The sequence below is a fragment of the Mesoplodon bidens genome, assembly GCF_964165515.1.
Source record: "Mesoplodon bidens genome assembly, chromosome: 6".
In the NCBI taxonomy this organism is placed as follows: Eukaryota; Metazoa; Chordata; class Mammalia; order Artiodactyla; family Ziphiidae; genus Mesoplodon; species Mesoplodon bidens.
In genome coordinates, this window is record NC_138162.1 from 34,450,012 (window position 1) to 34,475,851 (window position 25,840).

Here is a 25,840-nt window from a genome sequence, read left to right on the forward strand (position 1 = left end):
ATTTAATATATTCTAACTCTAACATAGCCCTCTAAAGATAGAATTATTTGTGATGGCAGACGGGCAGAACAATCATTTAGGTAGCATCTAGGAATACTGCTACAATTACTTTACATAAATAGAAATCCATGTCTTTATTAGTAAGGTACCACACATTGTAGAGTAAAAATCCACGTAGGACAGGCTTATAAATATACATAAATCTCAAAGTCAATCACAATTGAACATTAGGTACACAATTATTATAAAACAAATATAACCCATCAATGTCCATCTAAAGGCGTAGTTCTTACAAAATAGTATTTTACAGACAGTCGCAAAAAAGTATATTAATACTCCTGGAGTCAGATTGTTCCAGCATATGAGCGCATCTGGGGGAATAAGGCATGTGGAGAAGGTGCATTTACTCTTCCAGGTGGTCAGGACATTCTGTGTGATGAAATGGTAACGGCTTTAGTGATCTGAGTGAATGGCACAACCGCCACGCACCCCATAACCCTAGAGAATCCATGGCTCTCCAGAAGAATAGAACAGAACAGCTATTTGCCTAATAGCCAATATCCAGGGGAAAATGGAAAACATTAGTTGAATACCAGCATACTTTAAGTGAAAAACCTCAAAGCGCTTGATGGTTCACTTAAATTTTTAGTCACATTTAAAATCACGTTAATAGCCACTATTTTCATGAAAAGGAATTTACATTTATCTATTAAATATGAAAACCACCAAGTACAACTTGAAACTAAATAACTGATTAACTGAACAAGAAATCTAATTAAATATAAAACATGGATAGGTTGCATCTACATGCCATTGACTCAGTTCACACTAGGCTTAGTTTCTTAACTAACAGTATAGAAAAGTCAAACTCAACAATGATACTTTATTTTATATGTTCTTAACAAGTCATAGAATGTTTAATGGAGGAGGAAAGGTTTAATAACGGATCCAGGAACCCTTTCTGCAAACGAAATGACTATAAACTCAAGGGTAGTTTGGCCTGTAATACATACAATGTTTTATCTCTTGGGTTTTAAAGTATTTACAAGATCAGAAACAGAAACAATCCTGACAAAGACCTTCAAATGGCCATGGTATGTGTATATATAGGCATTTATGTATAAACACATACAGACCTCATCATGTATGTACAAATATATATACAAACACTCTGAGAATAATCAAACTGTTCACTAAACATAACCAATTCTATTTAGAGAACAATACAGTTATATACAGCAAAGTATTCACATCTCAGCATTTGACCTATTGTGGTGGTTCTCAAACATGTTTCCATTATGATACACAAGGTGATGCCATAGTCACATGAGTAAAACACTCCCATCCCGTGGATGTAACAGATTTAGATAATACTTAAAAATTGTCTAGAGGAAAATAAACTAGTCTGAACATTGTACAGCTGACCCTTGAACAACATAAGTTTGAACTGTGCAGGTCCACTTATACATGGATTTTTTTCAATAGTAAATACTACAGTGCTACATGTAGTAAGGTTGGTTGCATCCTTGGACCATGTGACCATGGTTAGGAGGAACCGCGGACATGGGAACCACATATTATGGAGGGCTTACTATAAATTACAGGTGGATTTTCCACTGCCTAGAGGGTCAGTGCCCCTAACCCCATGCGATGTTTAAGGATCAACTTTAATCCACACCATGAAGAGCAACTGCACAGTGAAAGTCGTTCACGATCGGCACAGCTTAGATAAAATAAAACTGCTGCTTACCCAGCTCTGACTTTACTGACACCTCTTTCACATCAGCTCTGGAAAACATAACCAGAATGCAAATTCTAATGGGAATGCGTTATCAAGATAACAATCCATCAACTATAATTTATTTTACAAACAAATTACTAATGTCGACATTTTTACAAATAACCAGTAATACATTATAATACATTACTCGCAGTGTCCTATACAATTGATCATGACACCTGGGCGTGCCTCTTAGCTGAGAGCAAGGGTAGGAAAACTACAGTCCACAGGCCAAACCCAACCTGCTGCCTGTTTCTGTATGGTCTGCAAGCTAAGAATGGTTTTTACATTAAAAACGTTTTTTTAATCTAAAGAAGAATATTTGTGACATGTAAAAGTTATATACAATTCAAATTTGTGTCAATTAAGTTTTATTGGAACACAGGCATGCTCATTGGTTTACGTATTGTCTGCAACAAAGTTGAACAGCTAAGAGACTGCAAAGCCTAAAATATTTATCATCAGGACCATTACAGAAAAACTTTGCTGACCCATAGGCTAGAACTAAGAACAATACACAACCTCAGTGGTAATACCCCTTAAGCACAAAATCCTGAATATAGACTGTAAACTTAATTACAGAAATAGTAGTAAAAAATATGTGGGATGGAAATCCATCCCTGAGTTGCCCAAACTTTCTGATTTCCTTGATGACAAAAGCCAACTTAAGATAATTAAATATGGCTCTTGCATTTTGTCTGAAATCATGCTTGCAAATTCACCTTTGAGACTACAGTGGAGCAAGAAAAGGGCATTGGACTCCAAGTTAGAAGACCTGGGTTTTAGGTAGTCACTTTTAAAAATTAACTAAGACAAATACATTCTAGTCTTGTCCAATCTGTGTATTATTTTTTTTAAACTACTAAACACACTAAAATGACTGGTAAAATAAAGAATCAAAATGTTTTTAAGAGAAAAAGCTGATAGAAAGTAAAATGTACCCCTTTCCCCAAATATAACTATAAAAGTCCTTCTATTCATTGTAAATTGCTAAAGGGGAAAAAATGCACCTGGCTAATTTGAGTGTGGATAGTGGGTTCCATTTAATAGAAGTTTTAATGAATGTGCATGACGGAAATCACATCACCTCCCTAGGTCTCAGCTGCCCCTCTTTAAAATAAGTGCACTGGATAAAATGGCATCTCAAGTCCTTGCTAACACTGGTAATTTATGCCAAATGCCTAGCCTCAGTTTCTTCATCTGTAAAATTGGACTAATAATAGAATCTACTTCCTATGGTTGTTGTGAGGATTAAATGAGTTAATCCTTGTAAAGTGCTAAGAAAAGCACTAAATACATTTATCAGACATTATTATTCTACTTAGGCATTTACAAAAACACACTGGTTGGGTTTCTCCCCTGTAACAAGTACTATGTTAGAAAATGGAATACGGATAAAATAGAAGTTGATTCTCCTACATTATGTAAGAACGAATAAACTTGGACTCTACAGAGTTTTAACTTCAGTATGTCTATAAATTGATGATTCTCTGGGATGACGGTTAAATGCTGTTCTGCATCCCTGGTCTGTTGAATTCCCATTTCTGAACAATGATTATTGTTAAAAATGTCAACTCTGTTTTACAGGGCAAAACAGCATTGTTACGAAAGATCTTTTGATTTATGTTTCAAGAGACAAAAGTTCAGTGTTTGCTAAAGGAGCGATCACAGGTCGAAGAATAGAAAAATGTTGACCACTCTAGCAATGTATATGGAATACAAGCTTTCTGGACCAAACTTGCCATAGGAGTAGAGTTTCGTTTATTTATTCATTCAACAACTGTTTGCTGGGTACCTACTATGCAGTCGTGTCTGTTATAAGGATGAGTAACAGGAAATGGTCCCTGCATTACGGAGTTAGCAGGGAGGACGAGCCAGCAATTACAGGAAAGTGTGATGAGTAAAATAATGCGGAAGCCAAGTGTGCTCTGGGAGCATCTGTCAGGGACCTGAACCTATTGATACTTAGTCCAGGGGACTGGAGGAAGAGATACTTACTCTGTGACCTGACAGGTGCATAGGAGTTCAGCAAGCCCAGGAAGTGGAGAATGTTTGGGCACAGGGAACGTCATGAGAGGTGAGAAAGCAGGTCTGAAGAACTGAGAGCAAGTCAGTCTTGCTGGGACAGAGCAAGGTGAGGAGTGATGACAAAAGATGATATTGGAGGTAAACAAAGTGGTTTGCATTTCACACTAATGGAAATGAGAAATCGTTGAAAGTTCTAAGCACAAATGTGCAAAACTGGTAATCCGAGGAAAAACAATTCATGAAACAATTAGCTTGACTTGAAATGTAAGCAGGAGGAAAATCCCTTAATTTATTCCTTCCCTGCCTGCTACAGAGACTAGCTCAAGTCTCGAGTTACTTTTAACCTATTTATGGCAGAAATATTATACACATGAGAGGGTGAAATATAAAAATATTTGCTTTCTTATTTACAACGTGGGTGCCTACCTACTCAGTGTCCTCACTGCTACACAACCACTGTAGCTTAGAAGGTGATGCACAGGCCATCCTCAGCCAAGGCTGGAGGGCTTGGTTATGAGTCAGGTGGAGCCAGGGACTTGAATCCGATGACTTGAGTTTGAATCCATCACTTGTTTGATGTCATTTCACCTCTGTCCACCTGCAATGAGGATTGTTTATCCTACATCCCTTGGATGCATGCAGTAAATGTCACAGAATCTGGATGTTTTCCTTTTTTTTTTTTTTGCAGTACGCGGGCCTCTCACTGTTGTGGCCTCTCCCGTTGTGGAAAACAGGCTCCGGACGCACAGGCTCAGCGGCCATGGCTCACGGGCCCAGCCGCTCCGCGGCATGTGGGATCTTCCCGGACCGGGTCACGAACCCGTGTCCCCTGCATTGGCAGGCGGACTCTCAACCACTGCACCACCAGGGAAGCCCTGTTTTCCTTATTTTTGTTCAGTGCCAGAAGAATGTGAAAGCTTCCCCCATAGGAGAGGTGGCCTTTCACTTCTGACACGGATTCCAAGGATGACATTAGAAATCACAGTCTCCAGTGTTGTTAATCACAAAAACCACAAAGTTGAAGCCAACTTTAAAGCAACGGGGGGGGGGGGGGAGTTGGCGGGGAGCCAGAAGACTCCAGAACTCTACAGTGGAAATGCCTCAGCAGTATAATTATACCCAGAGACTCTTTTCCTCTAAATGGGCTGTTAACTCAGTCAGTAGGAATAAAGGAACATTTGGGTTCCTTTGAAAAAAGAAAATGCATTAAGTCAAGACATTATTATAACTTATGCTGACTGCCAATCCAATTTACAAGTCTGAACATCTGAATGGATACTCTAAGTAAATTCACTTGATGGGTCATTTCGCATTTGCTAATTAAAAAAAAATGTCATCTTTAAAATGTTTCTACTCCAAATCTCCACAATCTCCAAAAATGTTAATTTATTATCAAAATGCCTTGAATATTCAAGATGATTTGTCTATTATAATACACATTTAATCATACTCAATATACGGTGACTGACAACAGAATTAGCTGTAACCACAAATGAACACCTTAATTTATTAAATACAGTGGTAGTAGAGTCCAAATTCTAACTTCTAAGAATGCCCATATTTTTTTTATCATTAATATAATTTTACATCTTCAGGAACACTCACAGTTCCACTTCTAACCTTTCCAAGCAGCAAAAAAAATGTGTTCTTTTAGCTACTTACTAATCCAGAAGACACTTCAAATAAATATGAACCATTTTCATATCACTATTATCTCCATCATTCTCCTCATTAGCTGTGTAAGTATCCAAATGCCTTCATGCTTTATGAAAATTTGAAAGTTCTTCTGCCTAAAAGGCTGACTGTGAACTTGGGCCATCCAGTGAAGTTCTCCTTAGTATTACTCCAAGTAACTCTCTTGAGCTGTAGTTGGAAAAGCAAAGGTTGTTTAGAGACATGGTTTCTATGCCTAGCTTTCTCTACCTTGCTATGTGTTATCTGACCAAGTAGCCAAGGCTACATGGCACGAGAGTCATAAAAAGGGAGCCTTCCTGGGTCTCAAATCCCATTCAGTACGATGGCAATAATAATGTTCGTCAAGCCAACTCAGAGATGTTGGGAAGCTCAAATAAGAAAACATATTTGAAAGTGAGTGCTTAGAAAAGTTTTAAGTACTTTCCCAAAGTATGGGGTCATTATTAAACAATCCTCTTCGCTTAGAAAAAAAACTTGCTCTTTCTTCCAGAAAGCTGAATCATATAAGTCTTTTTTTTTACATAATAGAAGCTAAAATTATACTGCATATTTTTTAAAAATATACTAAAGACTTTCTAATAATGCATTGAATCTGTTGGCTTTGCAGCTGTGGTTAAGGGGTTCCCATCAATAAGTAGAAGGTCAAGGCAACAATGAGAAGCAGACAGAATGGAGAGGAGAAGGTCTGATAGGCAGCTGATGGCATAAAAATGTCCTCATACTTGTAAATACTGACAACACGCTCTGAAGTCGGTGGTGAGTCTATATCATGTCGGGTGATGGAGCCTTTAAAGAGGAAAGAAATAAAAAGGAAGGGGCAATAGAAAAAAGGTACAGATTTAAAATGATACATGCAAACCACAGAAAAACTAAACTTCAAAGAACAAGAGCTACTATTTTTTCTCCAAATATATTTTTTATGTATGGCTCATTAACCACTCCTGACCACATGGACTCCCTTGCAGATGGAAGTCTATGGGATATAAAGTGGTAGCCTGCCCAGGCCAGACCAGAGAGGGTGTGGTGTGCTGTGTATCTGTATGTCTGCATGTCTGTCTGGCAGAGTGGTGTGGAATGGTATAGAAAGTAAGAGGATTAAGATACCAAACAAGTCTTTGGATGGGAAACATTTTTTGACCTGGTTAGAAGAGGAATGAGGGGAAAGGCTGTATGCAAAGGCTGCTTAATAAGCTGAAATTGATAGGAAGGGCCTGACCTTTGGATTAACCCATATGAAATTTAGGAGACTAAGGCATATGAATTTAGAGCAAAGATCTCCTTGGAAATAGGGCTCAGAGTGAGGGTTTTTTAAGGTACTATTTACTAGAGAAGCCGTGTCCAGCTGGACATGTCAAGCCCCTGCTGCAGTGTCCGTGCTGGCTCCTGTTAACACAAACCAAACTCCTCCGGCTGGCAAGAGTTTTTCTCTCAACTGGTCCCATTCACCTCTCCTCCCTAACCTCAATCATTGGTCACCTACATGAATTCCCAGGCTTAACTATGTACCTCCAATTCATACCTTTCCTGAGGGAAAGGCTAGATACAGCTACCAAGAGGCAGAACCAAACTCAAACCCAGAGTTTTAGATTCCAAATCCCATCATTTAAAATGAGTTCATTTCTCCAGCCTAAGACATGGTTTATTTCCCAGGGCATTGAAAGTACTCAAAGGTATAATTGTAGGTCCACCGTCGGTAACCTGGGAAATAAGCAAATGGAAAAGGTGTCACAAATCTGGAGGCATCCATATGTTTTCCCAACTAGAAACAGGCAAAAAAAGAGGGTATAAAATCTCCAATCGATCAATGGGAACAATTTGAAGAGGAAAAAAAGATCAGATTAGGCAACGGATAGTTGATGAGAAAGATGCAATTCCCAGAATGAGTTCTCATACAGCGATTGAGAACAGCTCACTTCCATCCTTGGTCAGGCCATCAGGCTGATGAACCAGGAGGAATGCTGTAGACACAGTGTAACTTGATTTTAGCAGCCTCTCAAAGGCCTCATGATATGCTTGGGTCACTGTTGGGGAAATGCTGAAGAGCCTTGCTGCCCAGAGTGAGGTCATCAGTGGACCAACCTGTTAGAAACGCAGAATCTCAGGCCCCACCCTAGACCTACTGAAAACTGCATTTTAACAATATAGCCAGGCAATCCCCATACACATTAAAATTTGAGGAGTGGGCTTCCCTGGTGGCGCAGTGGTTGAGAGTCCTCCTGCCGATGCAGGGGACACGGGTTCGTGCCTCGGTCCGGGAAGATCCCACATGCTGTGGAGCGGCTGGGCCCATGAGCCATGGCCACTGAGCCTGCGTGTCCAGAGCCTGTGCTCCGCAACGGGAGAGGCCACAACAGTGAGAAGCCCACGTACCACAAAAAAAAAAAAAAAAAAAAAAAAAAAAAAAAAATTTGAGGAGTAATGGGTTAAACAATAGGATAATTTGGTAGATTTATGACCACCAGAATAGTCATAAAGTGAGTATCAATCTCCAGAGCAGTCGCCAGAGGCCCTTTCCTGTTCAGTATTTTTTTATTTAGAGCATAGGAGTTAAGAGTACTCACTGATTTTGAAGTCAGACAGATATAGGTTTGAATTTCAGTTCTTCCATTAATTAGCTATATAGCCTTGAGCAAGTTCCTTAATCTCTCTAAAATGAGGATAATGCCTACAATTCTGGAGGATGTGGTGAGGAGTAAATGAGACCATTCTGAAAATTAGAGTCCACATACCATACACAGCAGACATATGATCTGTTTCATTAAGCACAGAGCTCATCATATACTATCTTGTATATCTTGCTCTAACTATGCATGTGTATAACTTGTCCATTTCTGTGTTCATGTGTATAAGTCCATTATAACATTCTGAAGGCAGAACATTCATATCGCCTTTCTCTCTTATGTTAGGCAAGTGCTTATCACTCCCTCGCCCCGTAAATAAGGACTACAAGCACAGCAGTGTCTGGTGTTTAATTCAGATACCAAAATGTAAGCTTACCCTGAATGGCTGGACCCCAAGCAAACAGATAATACCAACTTAAATGCAGATCAACAATCGTTTCATCTCTGGGAACATTCACAGGCCGTTTAAATCTGCAGGTGACCCGATTATTCTCAAAAACTCCTTCCTCATCTCTGGCAGGATTTCTCTGAATCTCCTTTGCCCACTGGCCTACGTTATAGAAGTGCTGTACGCGCACCCTGCCGTTGTCGTCGTGGACGCAGGCCATGACATCATCACCACCCTAACACGAAAGATGATGGAGAAAAAAGTCAAAGGTGTGTCTTTGGCAAACTTTTCTGCTAGAAAGAAATTTCACTCCGAAATATACGATCCATTAACTCTGTAATTGGAAGCCCCACCCCCCAAAATTGTTCTAAAAGCCATTAAAAATCTTTAACCAGGGACTTCCCTGGCGGTCCAGTGGTTAAGACTTTGCCTTCCAGTGCAGGGGGTGCGGGTTCGATCCCTGGTCAGGGAGCTAAGATCCCACATGCCTTGCGGCCAGAAAACCAAAACATAAAACAGAAACAATATTGTAAAATTCAATAAAGACTTTAAAAATGATCCACATCAAAATATATTTTAAAAAAATCTTTAACCAAGTGACCAGAGTTTGTATCACCATAGCTGACATCCAGTGCCTCCTAATGAGTCATTTAGAGAAGAATACATCACCAGCTCTCCAGCAGTCCTGCCGAAAACACAGACACTAACCTAATCATAAGCAAACAATCAGACAAACCTGAATGGTAGGTCATTCTACCAAAAAACTGGCCCATAATCTTCAAAGGGGTCAATGTCATGAAAGACCAAAAAGAAAAGAAAAAAGAAAAGATAAGAAACTATTTCAAAATAAGTAAGGCTAAAGATACATGACAGCTAATGGTGTTCCTAGACAGACTCCTGAGTCATAAAATAAAAATTTCTGTAAAGGGCAGTATTGGGATAAAGGGCAAATTTGAAAATGGACAAGTATATTTGATAATACTATTGTATCTATGTTAAACTTCCTGAATTTAATAAACTATATAATGAAAAAGAATGTCTTTGATCTTAGGAGATACCCACTTAAATATTTAGGGTTAAAGGGTCATGATATCTTCAATTTCACCTCCAAAGTTTCCAGAAAATAATAAAAATAGTAAGTAGTAGCAGCAGTCAGAGTTGTTGTAGTAGCAGCAGCAGTAAAGAGACATAAAGCATATGTGGCAAATGTTATTGTTTGTGAAAAAGTGACAGTGGTGACAGTTCCACACCATGAATGTGACTGATGCCACTGAATTGAATACTTTAAAATGGTAAATTTTAGGTTATGTACGTCTTGCCACAATTAAAAAAGTTACCATTTGGTGAATCTAGGTGAAACATATATACAGGAGTTTATGGTCCTATCCTTGCAGCTTGTCTGTAGGTTTAACATTTTTGTAAAAAACAAACCAAAAACGTTATAGGTGTTCATCAGTTATAACAAATGTACCCTTCTGTGAGGGATGCTGATAATGGTGGAGGCTCTGCACGTGTGTGTTGGGGGGGTATATGGAAATCCTGTGTACCCTCTATTCAATTTTGCTGTGAACCTAAAACTGCTCTAAAAAATAAAATCTAACGAAGAAAACAGTAATGCATCATTTCAAAAAAAGTTAAAGGTTATTAAAAAGGGGTTCCATTTTGCTTTTCCTGTGTATCAGGTTTTGAAAACTTTTAAATCTGTGCTTCTTGGAGTAATAGGAGAAGAAAAGAGAGACCTATATTTTATTTTTTTGAGACCTATACTTTAAAGGCCCCTAGATAGCAAAATGCCAAACATAAAATCTGAATGCTCCTCACTCGACCTCCCTCCTGAGCCCCCTAATCTTAACAGCTGCATCATGAGTGCAAATGCATTCCAGGACAAGAACTGGTCAACTGCACTGCAAGCCAGCTTCTGGGATGACACACACCTGCTGTTTCTCCTATTGACCCTAAAGTAGGAGATAAGTGATATAAATTAGTATCCATGCCGTCTTACCAGGTGGACCCACTGTCTTACTGACTCTCCAAGAACAAACTCACTGGAGCTCTGATTGCTTAGCCTGATCCCCCAGTCTCTTCTTACCACCCACATACAACCTATGTCCAATCCACCAGCAAAGACTGTCAGCGTTACCTTCAAAACATACCTGAAATCTGAGCCCTTCCCACCACGCCTGCTGCTGTAACCCTGGTCTGAGCTGCCCTCCTCTCATTGCAAGAACCTCAAAACAGACCATGTGAAGAAAAGCAGCAGCAGCACACGCAAAGGTTCAAAGGCCTAAGAAAGTCTGGCTATTTGGGAAGCACCTTGGCACAGTGAATGGCAAATGATGATGCCCCAGAGGAAAGAGAATGCAGCAGAGGCACAGACAGAAGCAGAGGTAAGGGATGGTCAGCTACCTGGGTTCCTGCCTGTTTCACAGTCCTTTCTGAGGACCAGATGTGTTCCTGCCCATGTATACTGTGGAAGACTGAATTGCTGGACACAATTCTTCACTCCCCTGCTGTTATATTATGTACATACGCCTTCACAAGGCTTCTTGCTAGAGGGAGTGTATTTCCCTGCCCCTTCATTCTGGGCTTGGCTGTGTGAATGACTTCAGGCAATGGAATATTATCAGCAGATGTGATGTGAACACAGGTTTGAAATAAGCTTGGATGGCTCTTGTGCTTCTGCCTCTGCCATGAGAAGAACATGCCTGGGTAGTTACTGGTTCCAGAATGATTAGAGAATACCTGAATCCAAGCCATGGCCTGGAGCCAAGCCCAGCTGAGTCCCAGCCAATCCACACACATGTGAGCAAGAGATAAATGCTTCCTGTTATCAGCCGTGTAGTTTTGGGGGCTCTCTTGCAGCCGTACTGTGGAAATAACTAATGAATACTGGTACCACGAGACACATTGTATTCTCATAACCAACCCTTCCATCTACGTTTAAGCTAGCTTGAATTTTTTTTTAACTTGTAATCAGAGAGCCGTAACTAGTATCACTGTTATACGGATTTGATCAATTTACTTGCTTTACTTTGAAAAAGAAAATTAAATGCCAGAAATCGGCTTCTCCCATTTAAAAGTGGCGTCATAACTTAGGGAAACACAACCGTGCTCATTCTCTAAAGTCTAAAGTAGCACAGCAACCTAAAGAGAAAAAGTAGCTTCTATCATGCTCTGTGTCTTACCATTTTCCTGTCTGAAGAGAATCCAACTGCTACCCAACCATCTGTGTCTGCACTCAGCTCAAATTCCACATCAGCCCCTATCATCCGGTAGCTAAGGAAGTAGTCACAGGTCTCTGCATTACAGCCCGGTTTGCCATATCTATAGGATATATCAAAACAGATATTACTGCTTCCTCAGCCACTTACTCAAAATACATCAACAGAACATCTGTGTGTCAGGCAGGACGCTAAGCAATATTAATAAATATATTAGATCTTTGCTACCTGGGATCTCAAAACCCCAGTTTCACTCAGGAGAGACCATGGAGACAAACCGCTCCTCTTTATCTACCTGCAAACTGAGGTCCAGAGATGGGAAGACACTTACCGAGTGAATCAAGCTGCAACGGGACTGAACCTGGGCCTCCAGGCCTAGCCAGGGTTCTCTATGTGTTATTAGAGTTTCTCAAATATTAATTATTACTGAATTATTTCTGCATCCCTTTTAGAGAAAAAAAATTCTCTGAGTTAATAATTTAAATAATTTACCAGTTCTTTTCACTTACAAATTTTCAATTAAACTACAAAATTAAACTAACAAAAATGGGCAAATTAAATATAGATTAAACTACAAAACCAGGAACTTTTAAATTCATAGCATTCACGTGATAAATGAGGTCATTTCACTGAAAGCGACTTTCTGCTTACCTGCGTGTAGTGTGTCTGAGTGGCCTCTGCAGGGTCTTTATTTTGAGCATGTTCTTACTACTAGACATGACTCCACTCCCCTCCACTTTTATCTATTTGAATTGCTCCACAACACTTATACATACAAGCCACCAAACAAATGCCTCATCTGGTAATCACTGGGCACGAATGCATCATTTATTCACAAAATTTGCTTTTGCTCTTTCGGGCTACTTGGTGCTGATACAATTCAGACACTACAGTACAGAGCACTGTAAGGGGGTTACCCAGACAACCAGATTATGCATTTGTTCATCTGTTTAAGGAGCATCACTGAAATGAAAACATGAATTAAAATTTTCTTCCAGAGGACTTGTGGATCCTTTAAGGATCAGCAAGCCCTAGTTTTAGGAACACTGCTTTACACCATTTTCAGAAACGACAGAAAATTGTAGCAATGGGTGGGATAATCTAAGCTCAGATGGAAGGTATCTAAAAGTACAGGATGCAAGGCTGCCAAGTATTGACGGAGGAGGGAGACAAGGAACATGCAGCTCTGCTGGCAGATACCCTGAGAAGCTGGCAGGAGGTGTAAGCTCAAGACCACAGGAACTGGGCTGAAAAACCTGAAAAGGGTGAGGAAAGCTAAAAGAGGGGTGAATGGGCCAGAAAGCAAGTCTCCCTGAAGCTAGCAGGGCACTAAAATGCCTTCCCTTCTCAAAAATATCCCTTGATCACCAGAATTATTCTTTGCTGGCTATCTTCCCCAATAATCATATCACTGGATTTTTAAAAATTCCTTAGAAATACGCTTGTAATCAAAGAAAACTCAAAACCTCCATGTTCAATTGTTTGTCCTTGAGCACTGAACCAAAAAAAAAAAAAAAACTCAAAACATTCAGTGCAGTGGCCATCAAAATCTTTACTCAAGGACAATTTGTTTTAGGAAATAAAGGATTCAAAGAAAAGGAGGGTTTCCCAACAAAGCACAGCTGTCTAGACGGGAGGCCCACTGTCTACACTACTGTTTTCTAGCTCCAGCCCATCACGTCTTGACAGAATACTACTAATAATCAGGCAGGAACTCACTAGATCTGAGACAACTAGCTAGACACAATAATCAATGCGTAATGACTAGTTAGTATCATACAGCTACCCATAAGTCATGACTATTGATTTGAAAAGGAACTGGGTCTTAGGCACATGTATTATTGCCTGTCCCATCCACACCCCTGCTGAATAAGCAGAGACATCTGTGTTATGTGATTCTTTCTCATACAACTGGTTAGACCCCTGAGCCAATGGCGTACAGTCATAAATGAAGAACTAGAGAAGAACGTTCTAGGGCCAACGGGCATGCTACAGCTCAAGGCTTGGAAGACTGAAACCTGGAGTGGCCATCAGAAACAAGCCGCATCTCTGCTGAAGTTATGAGGGGTACAGGTCCCTGGTAGAGTGAACTGCATGCAATTTAAATACTACCTTGAGAAGTAAAATCAAAGTCTTGGCTTTAAAGTTATGCAACTCGCAGATCTACCAACCTAAAGCATCCCTTAGTTTTTCCACAGTCATCCACTTTGATTTTGGCAAATGGATCCACAGGAGGAGCAGTAGGGAAAGGGTAACCTGGCCAGTGAGAATAAATAATGGTTAGAAAATCCAGGAACAACGTTTCCAATGAGAAATGCTTCTTTTTAGTAGGTTGACTATTCTCTAGCGCACGCGTCTAGAAATGGTGAAGGCCTCAGAAAAGAGCTTTGTTGAAGCCTAATCACCCTTTTCATGAGGGGCAGGTAGGGGCACACGTCTTTGAACCCAGCCTTACGTGTTAACTGAGAAAGGGCTTTTTCCTCACTTACAGGTAAGGAGCCTGAGGCACTGAAAGAGGGCATAATATCATACCCACTGGCTCACCACTGTCCCCTGAGAGTGTGAAAATCACAGTTTTATACAATACACATGTTCTAAGAGAAAAAATAAACGAAACACTTCTATATTTGATAGCAGAGGTTTTCCATTTATATCTATATGTTATAATAGGGTTTTTCTGTTTCTCTGAACTTCCATTTTTCATTAAGCTGTATAGAACATTGGCTTATCTCACTAATTCTTTAAACACATCATTTCATGCATCTTTCTTAACATCATAATGCATTCAACCACACATCAAAGGAAAGCCTGCATTATGCTTCCAGTCTGTGACACAAATATTTTTCTTCTAGGCTGTTCACTCCCTGCACCATGTGTGATTTATCTTGTATTCTCTGCCCATCACAGTGCTTGACACTGGACATTGAATGATTGTCAAATGAATAAATAAAATCACCCATAGATATTAGGCAGTGCAAATACACTTAAAAAAATTATTGTATTAGTTTTTCTTTTCTCACTATTCTGAAGTCCTTTCTTTGTGATTTGTAATTTTTTTAAATGAGGTTTTGTTTACTTTGTTTCATTAAGTTATACTTTTAAAAAAGCCAACAGCAGATGCAAACTATTACATTTAGAATGGATAAACAAGAAGGTCCTAATGTATAGCACAGGAAACTATATTCAATATCCTGTGATAAACCATAATGGAAAAGAATCTAAAAAAAAGAATGTCTATATGTGTATAACTGAGTCACTTTGCTGTACAGCAGAGATTAGCATGACATTGTAAATCAACTACACTTCAATAAAAAAAAAAGTCACCAGGTCACATTTTCCTGGTTCATATCTGTGCTCTACGGACAGTTCATCTCTACTACCCTAGATCTTGATCACATACTAAAGTACAGCCCTACCTTTTCACCATCTTTAAGTACTTGGGCCAGATGCATTACTTTTTCTATTTTCATGCTTATTTTATGCTAAGTTGGAAATCCACTTAAGTACTATAGACTGAGTCCCACCTTGGATGAGTTTTTTGTTTTTCTCTTAATATTTATGGAGTTCGATGCTACTATGTTAAGCATCATCCTATATGTTCTTCCTCTTCTCACTACAATGCTGTGGCTATTTTTTCTCAGAGTATTTATCCAGGAATGCAATGACTACTTATGTTTTTAAGGTTCTATAGGTGTCTGAAAAAGACAATCTCTTGTAATGTTGCTTCTGACGCAGGTTCACCATTTTCGTCCATCATCTTTACTACTTCCTAGCATCTAGAATGATACATCAGCATATAGCAAATTTCTTGCTCAATAAATGCCAGTAATTATTACTATTGGATATTATTACTATTAAATTTTTAAACTAACCATTGGGTAAGATCGCCTCTAGAAGAAGAATGGGTTTCTAAGCTCCAAATAAGATCAAGTTTTGGAACAAAGCTCACTTATAAATGTATTGAACTAGCTTATTAATGTTGGTAAATGGCTTATTTCTCAGGGCTTTTCTAGCACTGATTTTCTATTTTATATACTTCTAAATCTTAGAATGAGAACTTTTGTTGTCAAATGAATTTGGGCATCATTTAATAATATCACATTTTCTTCTCATTTTGTAAGATGTTTTGTTTAAGTGTAAATTTATTTATTTATTTATTTATTTATTTTCCACTGCACTGGGTCGTCGTTGTTGCACGCAGGCTTTCTCTAGTTGTGACGAGCGGGAACTACTCTTCATTGCGATGCGCAGGCTTCTCATTGCGGTGGCTTCTCTTGTTGCAGAGCACGGGCTCTAGGCACATGGGCTCAGTAGTTGTGGCTCGCAGGCTCTAGAGTGCAAGCTCAGTAGCTGTGGCGCATGGGCTTAGTTGCTCCGTGGCATGTGGGATCTTCCCGGACCAGGGTTCGAACCCATGTCCCCTGCACTGGCAGGCGGATTCTTAACCACTGCGCCACCAGGGAAGTCCCTGTAAGATGTTTTGTAATAAAGAATTTGATTGGTTTTTGTCCCTGGTTCCTGGGAGGGCGACTCTAAATCCCTGGAATTTCCCAATGGGTCTTTCTTATTCCTGAGCCCCTTGGGGTCACACCTGAGTTTATGCTAAGAGACAAGATGACTCAGAATGGGGACTGGTCACTAGAAAGACAAACCACGTGATTAGAGGTTTGGGGCTTTGAGCTAGCCCTGCCTCCAGGGAGGGGGTGAGGGGCTGGAGATTGAGTTCAATTCTGTAGCTAATGATTAAATCAGCCATGCCTTGGTAATGAAACCCCAATAGAAACACTGGACACTGAACCTCAGTGCAGCTTCCTGGTGGTGAACACACTGATATGCTGGGAGGGTGACAGGTCATGATTCATTGGAGAGGAATCCTGCATTCATGGAAACTGCATTCATGAGCCCCCAGACTCTGCCCTGTGTGTGTCTTCACTGGCTGTTCCTGAGCTGTATCCTTGATACTAAAACTGTTATTGTGTGTACAGCCCATTCCTGAATCCTTTGAGACGTTCTAGTGAATTATAGAACCCAAGGGAGGTTGTGAGTGGCCCCTGGATTGGTAGCCAGTTGGTCTGAAGTGAGGCTAGTCTTGTTGTGGACCATGCCCTTTAACCTGTGGGGTCATTAGTGCCAGAACTGAATTTCAAGACACCAACTGGGGTTGGTATCAAAATATAAGCAAAGCAATATTATATTTTTTTTCCTGAAATTAAATGATCTCACTATTTGGAATAAAATAAGTTTGGACCACGTGCCAATATTTAAGCTCCTGTATCTCAGCTACAACCCAGCCTCTACAGCCAGCTGTAGGATGGGCTAGTACTCTGCAAACCACATCTCTCCTTTGCCAGCTGGCTAGGTTCTGCCAAAAGAAAACATTAAAGGGAGGTTGGGAGGCAGGAGGAGGGAAAGACCATTTGTTCCTGTTTGATTGCTGTCCAATATGCAAGTCCTCAGCAACTCTATTTCATCCTCACATTGGCAGTCGGTTTGAGTTTACAGCTTTTTTCTAGACTCCCAGGACCAGCCTCTTCAAAGGAACTGGCATCAGCTGGGCAGACAGCCCATTCTCAGAGGATGGGCTGCACCTCTGGGGCGGGGGTGGGGGTGGGGGTGGGAGTGGGAGGTCCCTTGTCTGATCTCTTGGTTCTCACAGCCTCAAGCCCTTCTCTCTGCTCCCTCAGCCCCAGGGCCGGCACCCACTTCCCAAAGTGACTTTCTCTGAGCTCCCTTCTTGCTTCTGCAGTCCCCTCAATACCTTTTCAGACAGCTCCCTGGGCTGGCTATCCTGTTTTAAAAAGCTTAAAAAATTGGTTTCTGTCTCTCTGACTAAACCTTGATGGGTAGAGACTAAGTGTATTAATCCTTGAATAGCAATACAATGTAAATGTTTGTGAAAAACCATATCTTATTAGCAGTTATCATCTTGAAGCCTAGAGAATTAAGATATTCAATCGGATCTGTTTTACATGCACTGTACAATTTTATTGGAAAATTGTGTTTATTGTAGAATTTTAATTTTTAAATACCCTAGGTCCACAGAATTAATGATATTTCTTGATTTACGGAACACTCCGTTGTATGGATATACAACATTTTTTTATCCATTCAGGGGCTGACAGACATTCAGGTTGTTTCTACTTTGGGGCTATTATGAATAATGCTGCCATGAACATCTGTGTACAGGTCCTTGTGTGAACATATGTTTTCAGTTCTCTTGGAATAGAATTGCTGTGTCATATGTTAACTCTACGTTTAACTTTGTGAGGAACTATCAAATTATTTTCCAAAGTAGCCACACTGTTTTACATTCTTACCAGCAATGTACTGTGGGGAGGTTGGGGGGAGGTCCTTTGTTTTTTATAGCCATCCTAGTGGGTGTTAAGTGGTATATCATTATGATTTTGATTTGCGTTTCCTTAATGACTAATGATGCTGAGTATCTTTTCATGTACTTATTGGCTATTTGTATATCTTCTTTGGAGAAATGTCTATTTAGAGCCTTTCTCCATGTTTTAATAGGGTAGGCTGTCTTTTTATTATTGACTTGTAATGTATTAGCTTTTTAATCTCTGCTATGTCTAGGGTTATTTCTCCCTTTTTTCATTCCTAATATTATTTGTCTTCTCTCTTCTTCTCCTTATCAATCTTGCCAGAATCCTACTGTGAGAGTTAATTTTATGTGCCAACTTGGCTAGGCCAGGTGTCCAGATATGTGGTCAAACATTATTCTGGATGTTTCTGTGAGAGTGTTTTCGGATGAGATAAACATTTAACATTTTATATCAGTGGACTCTGAGTAAAGCAGATTGCCCTCCATAATGTAGGTGGGCCTCATCCCCAGCTGGACAGAACAAAAGGACTGAGCTTCCCCAAGCAAGAGTGAATTCTGTGGCAGATGGCCTTCGGACTTGAACTATAACATTGGCTCTCTCCTGGGTCTCCAGCCTGCCAGCCCACTCTGCAGATTCTGGACTTGCCAATCTCCAAAACTGTGTGAGCCAACTCCTTAAAATAAACTTCTCTCTCTCTGTTTCTCATCTATATATACATACACATCCTATTGGTTGTGTCTCTCTGGATAACACTGACTAATACATGTATCTACTTCATTCATATTTTCAAAGAATCACTTCTGGCTTTTTTGATTCTATTTACTGAATATTTGGTTTCTAATTCATTAAATTCTGCTATTTCGTCCTTTCTTTCCTCCTACTTTCCTTAGAGTTTTTCTTTCTCTAACTTCACAATTCTTTGGCACTTCTCCTTTTCTTCTATCAACGTTTAAGCCCAACAATCAACTGCCTCCAGGGGTTTCTGCCTGGACATTCCACAAGCAAAACAATTCCAGACGCCCAACACTGAGCTTCCCCACCTCCCAAATGCCCTTCCTTCTATGTTTTCTATCTTAGTGAAGAATCCCACCACCCACCCCCAGTCTCCCAACCCTGAAACCCTAGATTCCTCCACCTGGAACATTTCCTCCATCACCATTCCTTTCATTTCCACCCTGAAACATGAGCCTGCCTCTTGGCTATTGCACTGCCTCCTATCTGATTCCCCCACTTCCCTTCTAATTCTTCCACCAGCGCCAGGTTTCTAAAACAGAAATCAGATCTTGTCACAACGCCATTTGAAGACCTTTACTGGCCTCTCCCCACCCCCTCCTATCTCTCCTACACTCACTCGTCTTCCTTAGTCCTGACATGTATGCGTCAGACACCCAGCCATGCCAGCTTCTGCTTTCCCCCTTAGCTTTGTCCATGCTCCCACTTTTTTTTTCTATTGAAGTATAAGTTGATTTAGAATGTTGTTGCTCCCACCTTTTTATTACTGGTTTTTGGTGGTTTGTTTGTTTGTTCCTTTCCCTCCACTTTCCATTTTAGTGCTTTCTTTCTCTTTATTGAAAATTAAAATTTGGATGAAGACCAAATAATATTGGTTTGAGGCAAAAAAAACCTTTTTTTCCTCCTTCCCTTTCCTTCTTCTCACATGTGCCTTGTAAACCCCTCCAATAACCGTTCTGTTTTGGAGGATGAAAGCCATTTTTTCCTCCCTTCAAGAGGCACTTATTTTCTTGGTTTATTTCTCCAGGTTCTCAACATGCTTTTGTTGTTTCCATTCTTGTCTAACTCGCAGCCACTATCTGTTCTTCTTTTTGCAATCCCTTGAGCCTGTTTTGCCATACTCCACTAGGTGGATAATGGCTTCTCGTTAGCTATTTATTGCTTCTAATTAACTGCTTGGATCACAGCCCTCAGGTATTAATTTGGTACTTAATTCCTTGAAGTTTTAACCAGAAATTATCTGTTCAAATCTCTGAGAGCTACTGCATCAGCCTATTTCTCTTTCTGGACTGCCTGAATCGTTTCTGCTTATCAGAACCATATAAAGAAGCAAAAATGTCAAGGGACTTTGTAAAATGGAACATTCCACCCACGTGGAGCCCGTTTAGCAAAGCTTTCATCATGTCACTCCACCACTCAGGAACCTGCAGTGCCCAACTGACTACCCCATCAATTCCAAGGCCCTCTTTTCAAGTTTGCCCATAAAAATGCCCCATCCCGCCTGTTCCACTGCATTTCTTAACATATGTGTTTAGAAGAGAGGGTCCACAGGGACCCACTCTTCTAAACACGCTGGACACCTCGCACCACCTTATCCATAAAGTCAATCAACAACAAACCCACCCGGTTCTCTGCTACCTTCTAGCTGTGTGACTTTAGCTACAATATTTAAACTTTCTGGGGGTCAGTTTCCTTAACTCGAAAGTGGGAATAGCAGTAGTATCTAAGTCAGAGTGTTGCTATAAAGATTAAAGTTAATATGGGTAAGGTACTTAGGACAGTGACTGGCACACAGTAAGCACTTAATAAAAGTTAGCTCCAGTTAGTGTTATTATTGGGTTAGATTCATGGATATGAATTAGATGTAGATTATTTACCTTTAAATTATTTACCTTTTCTGTGATTTGTTTTGGTTTTATTCTCCCACCCCAAAACTATATATATATATATATATATATATATATATATATATATATATATGCTGTTTCTACTTTGTCACTGAACAAGGTGATACTATCTTTGTTCAAACCAAAGTACAAATGAAGAGATACTATAAATGAAAAAAAAAAGTGTGCACGTGCCTGTGTGTGTGAGTTGGGGGGGCTCTTTTTATTCTCAGTACGTATATATGCACCACGAGGGGAAAAGCATCCCAAATGTCTATATGTACGGTGATGAGTTATGTATTCACATACAATACACAGTAGACACAGGAAGAATATAGGCAGATGAAGGAACTCCTGATCTTCCCCCCAAGCTCTGTTCTTCTCTCTACTGCCTTACGAGCTCTTTCCCAAGATGGGAAAAATTGTGGTCAGAACTCAATGGTCAGAAACTCATGGATTGGGCCATGTTTTACAAGTGCTCAGACTACTATGCCTTAAAGATAAGCAACCTTGAATGGTGTTCCTTCTTTCCTTCCTAGGTAGGGTATGGCCCAAGGGCAAGCCAGCTACCATCATCCAAGTGGCTGGCTGATGAGTCTCAGGGTTTGCTCTTCAGACCTGGTCTGTAAATCTTAGCAGCAAGGAGAAGGGAGCAGCAGGCTTCATTTAGGACTTAACCCTAAGCCAACACCCAACTCAATTTTTTTCAGAGAACCCTCAGAATAGGAGGTTTGCCCATAATCATGTGGTAATCTGTTTTATATTCTACTGTTGTTCTGAATATATAGATTCTGGCTTGAGAACCTCAAGGGTAAGAGGGTATGGGTGATAGGAGTCAAGCACCAAGAACCTATCCAAACTGTGAACCATGGACAGCACAAAGGGTCACAGCACGGTTAGACTGTACTCTGGGAGAATATCTTGCCTAATGGCAGGGAATGGGGAGAGAAAAGCAGAGAAGCCCTCTGAAAGAGGCAGCAATTGAGCTGGGACTGTACGGCTGAGTAGTATAGGCTAAGACAGTGGGAACCCCCAAGAATTCTGAAAACTAGCATCATTAAACCAAAATATAATTTAAATTTAAAAAAATGAACATGTTAGGGGGTGATGAGAAACATCAAATCAGCCAGTGTTCAGTCTGTGGTCTGGTGGGTCTTGGGCAACCTGGACACTGGAGAAATGGTCTCTGGACAAGGTGGGTAATGGTCACTTGGCTCAACCAGAGTTTCAGGGAATTCTCCATGCCCACCACCATTATTCTAATTCCCTTTTTCTGATTTCATACTACTGGGCTACTTTTTCATTAAAAATTCAGTTTGTCAGCAACTTTGAACCTGAGAAGGGGGTACCCTGCATAGATAAAACAGCCCAATCACTAGAAAAAGACAACCCCACTTGTACTGATAGATAGAATAGTTTAAACGTACTATTTCTACCTCTTCATTTGCCACTTCCTCCAAAATCAACTGGGCTCCCTCTTTCCTTCTCCACTGAACTCATCCCAGGAAAATCCACCCATTACCTCTCATTTCCTGAATCCATCAACTATTTTAAGTCTTCACTGGGCCTCCCCATGGCATGGGACACTCTTCCTGATGCCTTTTTCCTTCGTCTCCTGGGTGGGAAGCCATTCTGGGACATTTTCTGGTTCTGCTTCTCCATCTCTGGCAGTACCCTTTTAAGGCAGTGTCATTGATTATTTCTAAGGATCTTGGGAAAGTCTCTACTCAAGACCCACAAGGCTAAAGCCTAGGCCCAGGGTAATCTAGTAGACATGCTTCCCCTGGGAGGCTCACCCCACAAACATCCCCACTAGCACCCACCAAATGGTTGTAGGATCAGCCTTTGAAGGTAAGTGCAAGGATCAGAGAGAAGAGTAGAATGGACAGTGAAAGCTCAGAGTGAGGGAAAGGAAGGAGTGAGAGATGGTTGTAAATGAAAGTTGGGTCAGACAGAAAATTCCAGATAAAGGAGTTGAAGCTTCATCCAGGGAGTAGATTGGAACCATTGCAGATTTTTGAGGGTTAGAGCCAGGCTTCAGGTGGTATGTGCAGAATGGGTGAGAGTGCCAAGCAGACAAACTAGAGATTTGTACACGTATCACAGGCCCTGCTACCCCTGTAGGGTCACCTCACCTAAGTGCCCTCCCCCTTTTGTCTCATTAAAGTCTCTCACACTTCCTGGTTCAACTCTATAAAGCTTTCCTTTGGGCTGCAGCCCACCTGATGTCCATGTTCATAAAAGTGCCTGGACTATACAGCTAACTTCATTCTCTCTATATATACAAACTGACATCGAATCTGACCTTGTTCTCCATTTGTTAGGTGCATGTGCCCAATAAGAATATAATTTCTCATGTGCTGCCTTTGAGTCACCTGGCAGTGTGCTAGGCTGACTATGAACAGAATAACTACCTATTACATGCTTTCAAAAAGAGATGGATTTTGTACTATTTACTCTTTTATAGAGTGACAGATTCTACTTCTGCTTGTTGTTCCCCTACTCTGCCCCTGCATTCTTTCCTTCTCCCTGACTACATGGCTGCCCAGCTAGAAGACTCTACTTTTCAGCTTCCCTTGCAGCTAGGTCATGTAATTAGGTTCTTGCCAAAGAAATGTGTGCAGCAGTGATTTCTGCAACCAGCCTAAAAGGTAACTGTTTGTCCTGAACTTCCTCTCTTTCTCCTTTCCTCAAGCTTGAACAAAGACATGCAAGCAACCTGACTTCCACACAGATGAGGACAAAGCCTTAGACGGTGGGGGAACAACATCAGGGAAAGAACCTAGGTCCTTGAATGACCTTGTGGAACAGAGCTGGACCACCTGTCCAGACCAGCCAGACTCAAATGAAAGAAAAATAAACTATCTTATTTAAGCCACTGTATGTTGGGGTCCCTGTTTCAGCAGTTAAGCATCTACCCAACTAATGTATTTCCCCAAATCCATTTCTCCATATAATACAGTAAGTCCAGCTTTTGAATTGGGCCTATTACTTCCCAGATAAAGGCTACATTTCCCAGCCTCCTCTGCACCTATGGGTGACCATATGACTAGGTTGTGGCTAATGAAGTGTAAGTAGAATTGTTACATGGGCCTTCTGAGCAATCTCCTTATAAAGTAGTCAGTGACCTTCTTCCCACTTCCTCTTTCCCACGGTCTGGAAAGTGAATGTAATGGCTGGAGATGAAGCAGCCATTTTGGACCATGAAGTTACATTCTAAGAGTTGTGAAGAAGCAGAAGACCAGGATTAGTGTCTCCAATGACCAGTTTTAGACTGCCTACTTCTAGATTTCTTTACGTGACAGAGAAACTTCTATCTTATTTAAGCTATTAATGTTTGTTTGTGGTAGGTAGCTAAACCTAATCTTAAGTAACAGATACATCCAGCCTCATATCATCTGCTGGGACACACAACATTTCAAAGCCCAACTTGATTCTTGGATATTCCTCTTAGCAGAAGAAAAGAAAAATCACTTTCCAAATTGCAGAAGTAAGAAGCCAGTTTCCATTCCTTCTGAAGAAAATCAGCTTGGCTTTTGTGCTCACTGAAACACTGCCTCTACAGGGAGGTCATTGAGGGACAAACACCCTGTCTCTGGGCCCACCAGGCCCCAACAATGGCGGCTCACACTAGGGATGCATGACATGTGGGAAAACAGTAAAGAAGTGGGATGGAAGTGGGGAAAGAGATGTGACCCAGCTCTCATGGGCAGGGCAGTGAGCACGAACAGAACGCTGAGCTTGGGACACTAGCCACTGCAAATTTAGGTCCATACAGACAGGGAGGAAATAAGGCAACATCTCTCTTTAAGTTGGGATTTCTGCTTCCCACCAGCTGCTCTTATCTCACACACCCTAGGCCAGATGGCAGTCTCCTCCCTTACCACCCCCTACCCCAATCCCTGACAGAGACAGAGAGTGGAGGCCAGATGCTGAAAACTGGGGGAGCCTAGACTCAGCCCCACCTGTCCGCAGCTTCGCAGGACTTGGCTGACCACCTGCCTCTCCCGGCCTCAGTCTCCCCACCTGTAAAGCCAGCAGCGGGCGGAAGGCGCTGACAGCTCTTGGGACCACTTGTCCAGGAGGATGGGTAGTGGGAGCCACGCGCTCCCCGTCCGGGCCTCGGCCGTGCCGGCGCTGCCTCCATTCGCATCCTAACCAACTGCCCGCCCCCGCCCCCGCCCCCGCTCCTGCCGCCTCCGGCCCCCGTCCCGGGTCTCCGCTCCCGCAGCCCCTCATCCTCCCGCAGCCTCACCCTCCTCGGACAGGTAGCGTAGGTCGTAGAACTCCCCCGCGAAGGTGCCGTAGGAGGAGTCGTGGCGCGGAACCGCCTCGTCAGAGCCCGAGTCCCCCCGCGCGCGGCCCCGGGGCCCCCGGCCCCCGGCGCCCGCGCCGTCGTCCGCGGGGCTGGCGGCACAGGCGATGGTCCCGGCCAGCAGGAGCAAGAGCAGCGGCGCCCAGGCCCCCGGGCGCTGCCGGCGCGGCCGCGCCATCGCTATCCACCGATCCCGCAGCCAGGCCGCTCGGGCCGCAGCAGGGGCGCCGCGGGCGCTGGGCCGGGACTGCGCGGCCGCCCCCGCCGCCGCCAGCACGCGTCCGCCGCCGCTAGCAAGCATCCGCCCCCTCCCGCAGCCCGCGCAGCCGCGGAGCCGCCCGCACCCGCCGCCTCCCAGCCTCGGTCTGCGCATCCTCGCTTGCGCCAGAAGCCTCCCATTCTTCCTAGCATCCTCTCCTCCTCGCCCGAACTCTCTTTCTCTGCCTCCGTTCTTTCTCCCATTTCTCCTCCCTCCCTCCACGAGTCTCTCACAGACACGGATTTGGCCCTTCTACCCTCTTGCTACTACTCAGAAAGTGGTCCACGGAGCAGCAGCAGCAGCAGCATCCCCAGAGACCAGCATGTTAGCATCACTAATCTCGGGCCCCACGGCAGACACGTGACTCAGGATGCATTTTACCAATATCCCCGGGAGACCCCAGTATATGTTCACATTTAAGAAGTGCTCCCCGGAGGGTTCACCTTGAACACACCTTGTCAGAGTCGCTGCTTCCCCCACCTTGTTCCAGCACTTTTTGGTTTATATAAAGCACTTACTATATCCATTACTTCTTGGGATCATCACTGAAAAAGTTGAAATTGCAAGATCCGCACTTTAT

General features: G+C 41.9%; 1 protein-coding gene across 6 annotated transcripts; it reads right to left on the reverse strand.

Annotated features, from left to right (window-relative positions):
• Positions 1–22: 22 nt before the first annotated feature.
• On the reverse strand, positions 23–25,276 carry FRRS1L (ferric chelate reductase 1 like). 6 transcript variants are annotated; one of them, XR_014016145.1, is made up of 7 exons: positions 24,942–25,227; positions 13,905–13,989; positions 11,698–11,836; positions 8,501–8,747; positions 4,235–6,289; positions 1,751–1,788; positions 23–429 (listed from the first exon to the last, which is right to left on the reverse strand). XR_014016145.1 is itself a non-coding variant. In XM_081237813.1 (5 exons), exons 1-5 carry the CDS (start codon positions 25,177–25,179, stop codon positions 6,117–6,119), a joined length of 882 nt encoding a protein of 293 aa, XP_081093939.1. In that variant the 5' UTR covers positions 25,180–25,276; the 3' UTR covers positions 23–6,116. The 6 variants fall into 6 exon arrangements, 1 of the variants encoding a protein (XP_081093939.1); XR_014016143.1 differs by lacking the exon at positions 1,751–1,788 and having other exon boundaries at positions 5,471–6,289; XR_014016144.1 differs by having other exon boundaries at positions 23–4,406; positions 5,471–6,289.
• Positions 25,277–25,840: the final 564 nt, after the last annotated feature.

Bases quoted from the DNA above. Each gene is read 5' to 3' on its own strand.
- FRRS1L (XM_081237813.1), bottom strand. From the start codon at position 25,179: ATGGCGCGGCCGCGCCGGCAGCGCCCGGGGGCCTGGGCGCCGCTGCTC. The intron at 13,990-24,941 runs GTGAGGCTGCGG...CTCACTGGCCAG, and splicing joins ACGCTACCTGTCCGAGGAGG to GTTACCCTTTCCCTACTGCT. The intron at 8,748-11,697 runs GTAAGACACAGA...CTTTCGTGTTAG, and splicing joins TCTCTTCAGACAGGAAAATG to GGTGGTGATGATGTCATGGC.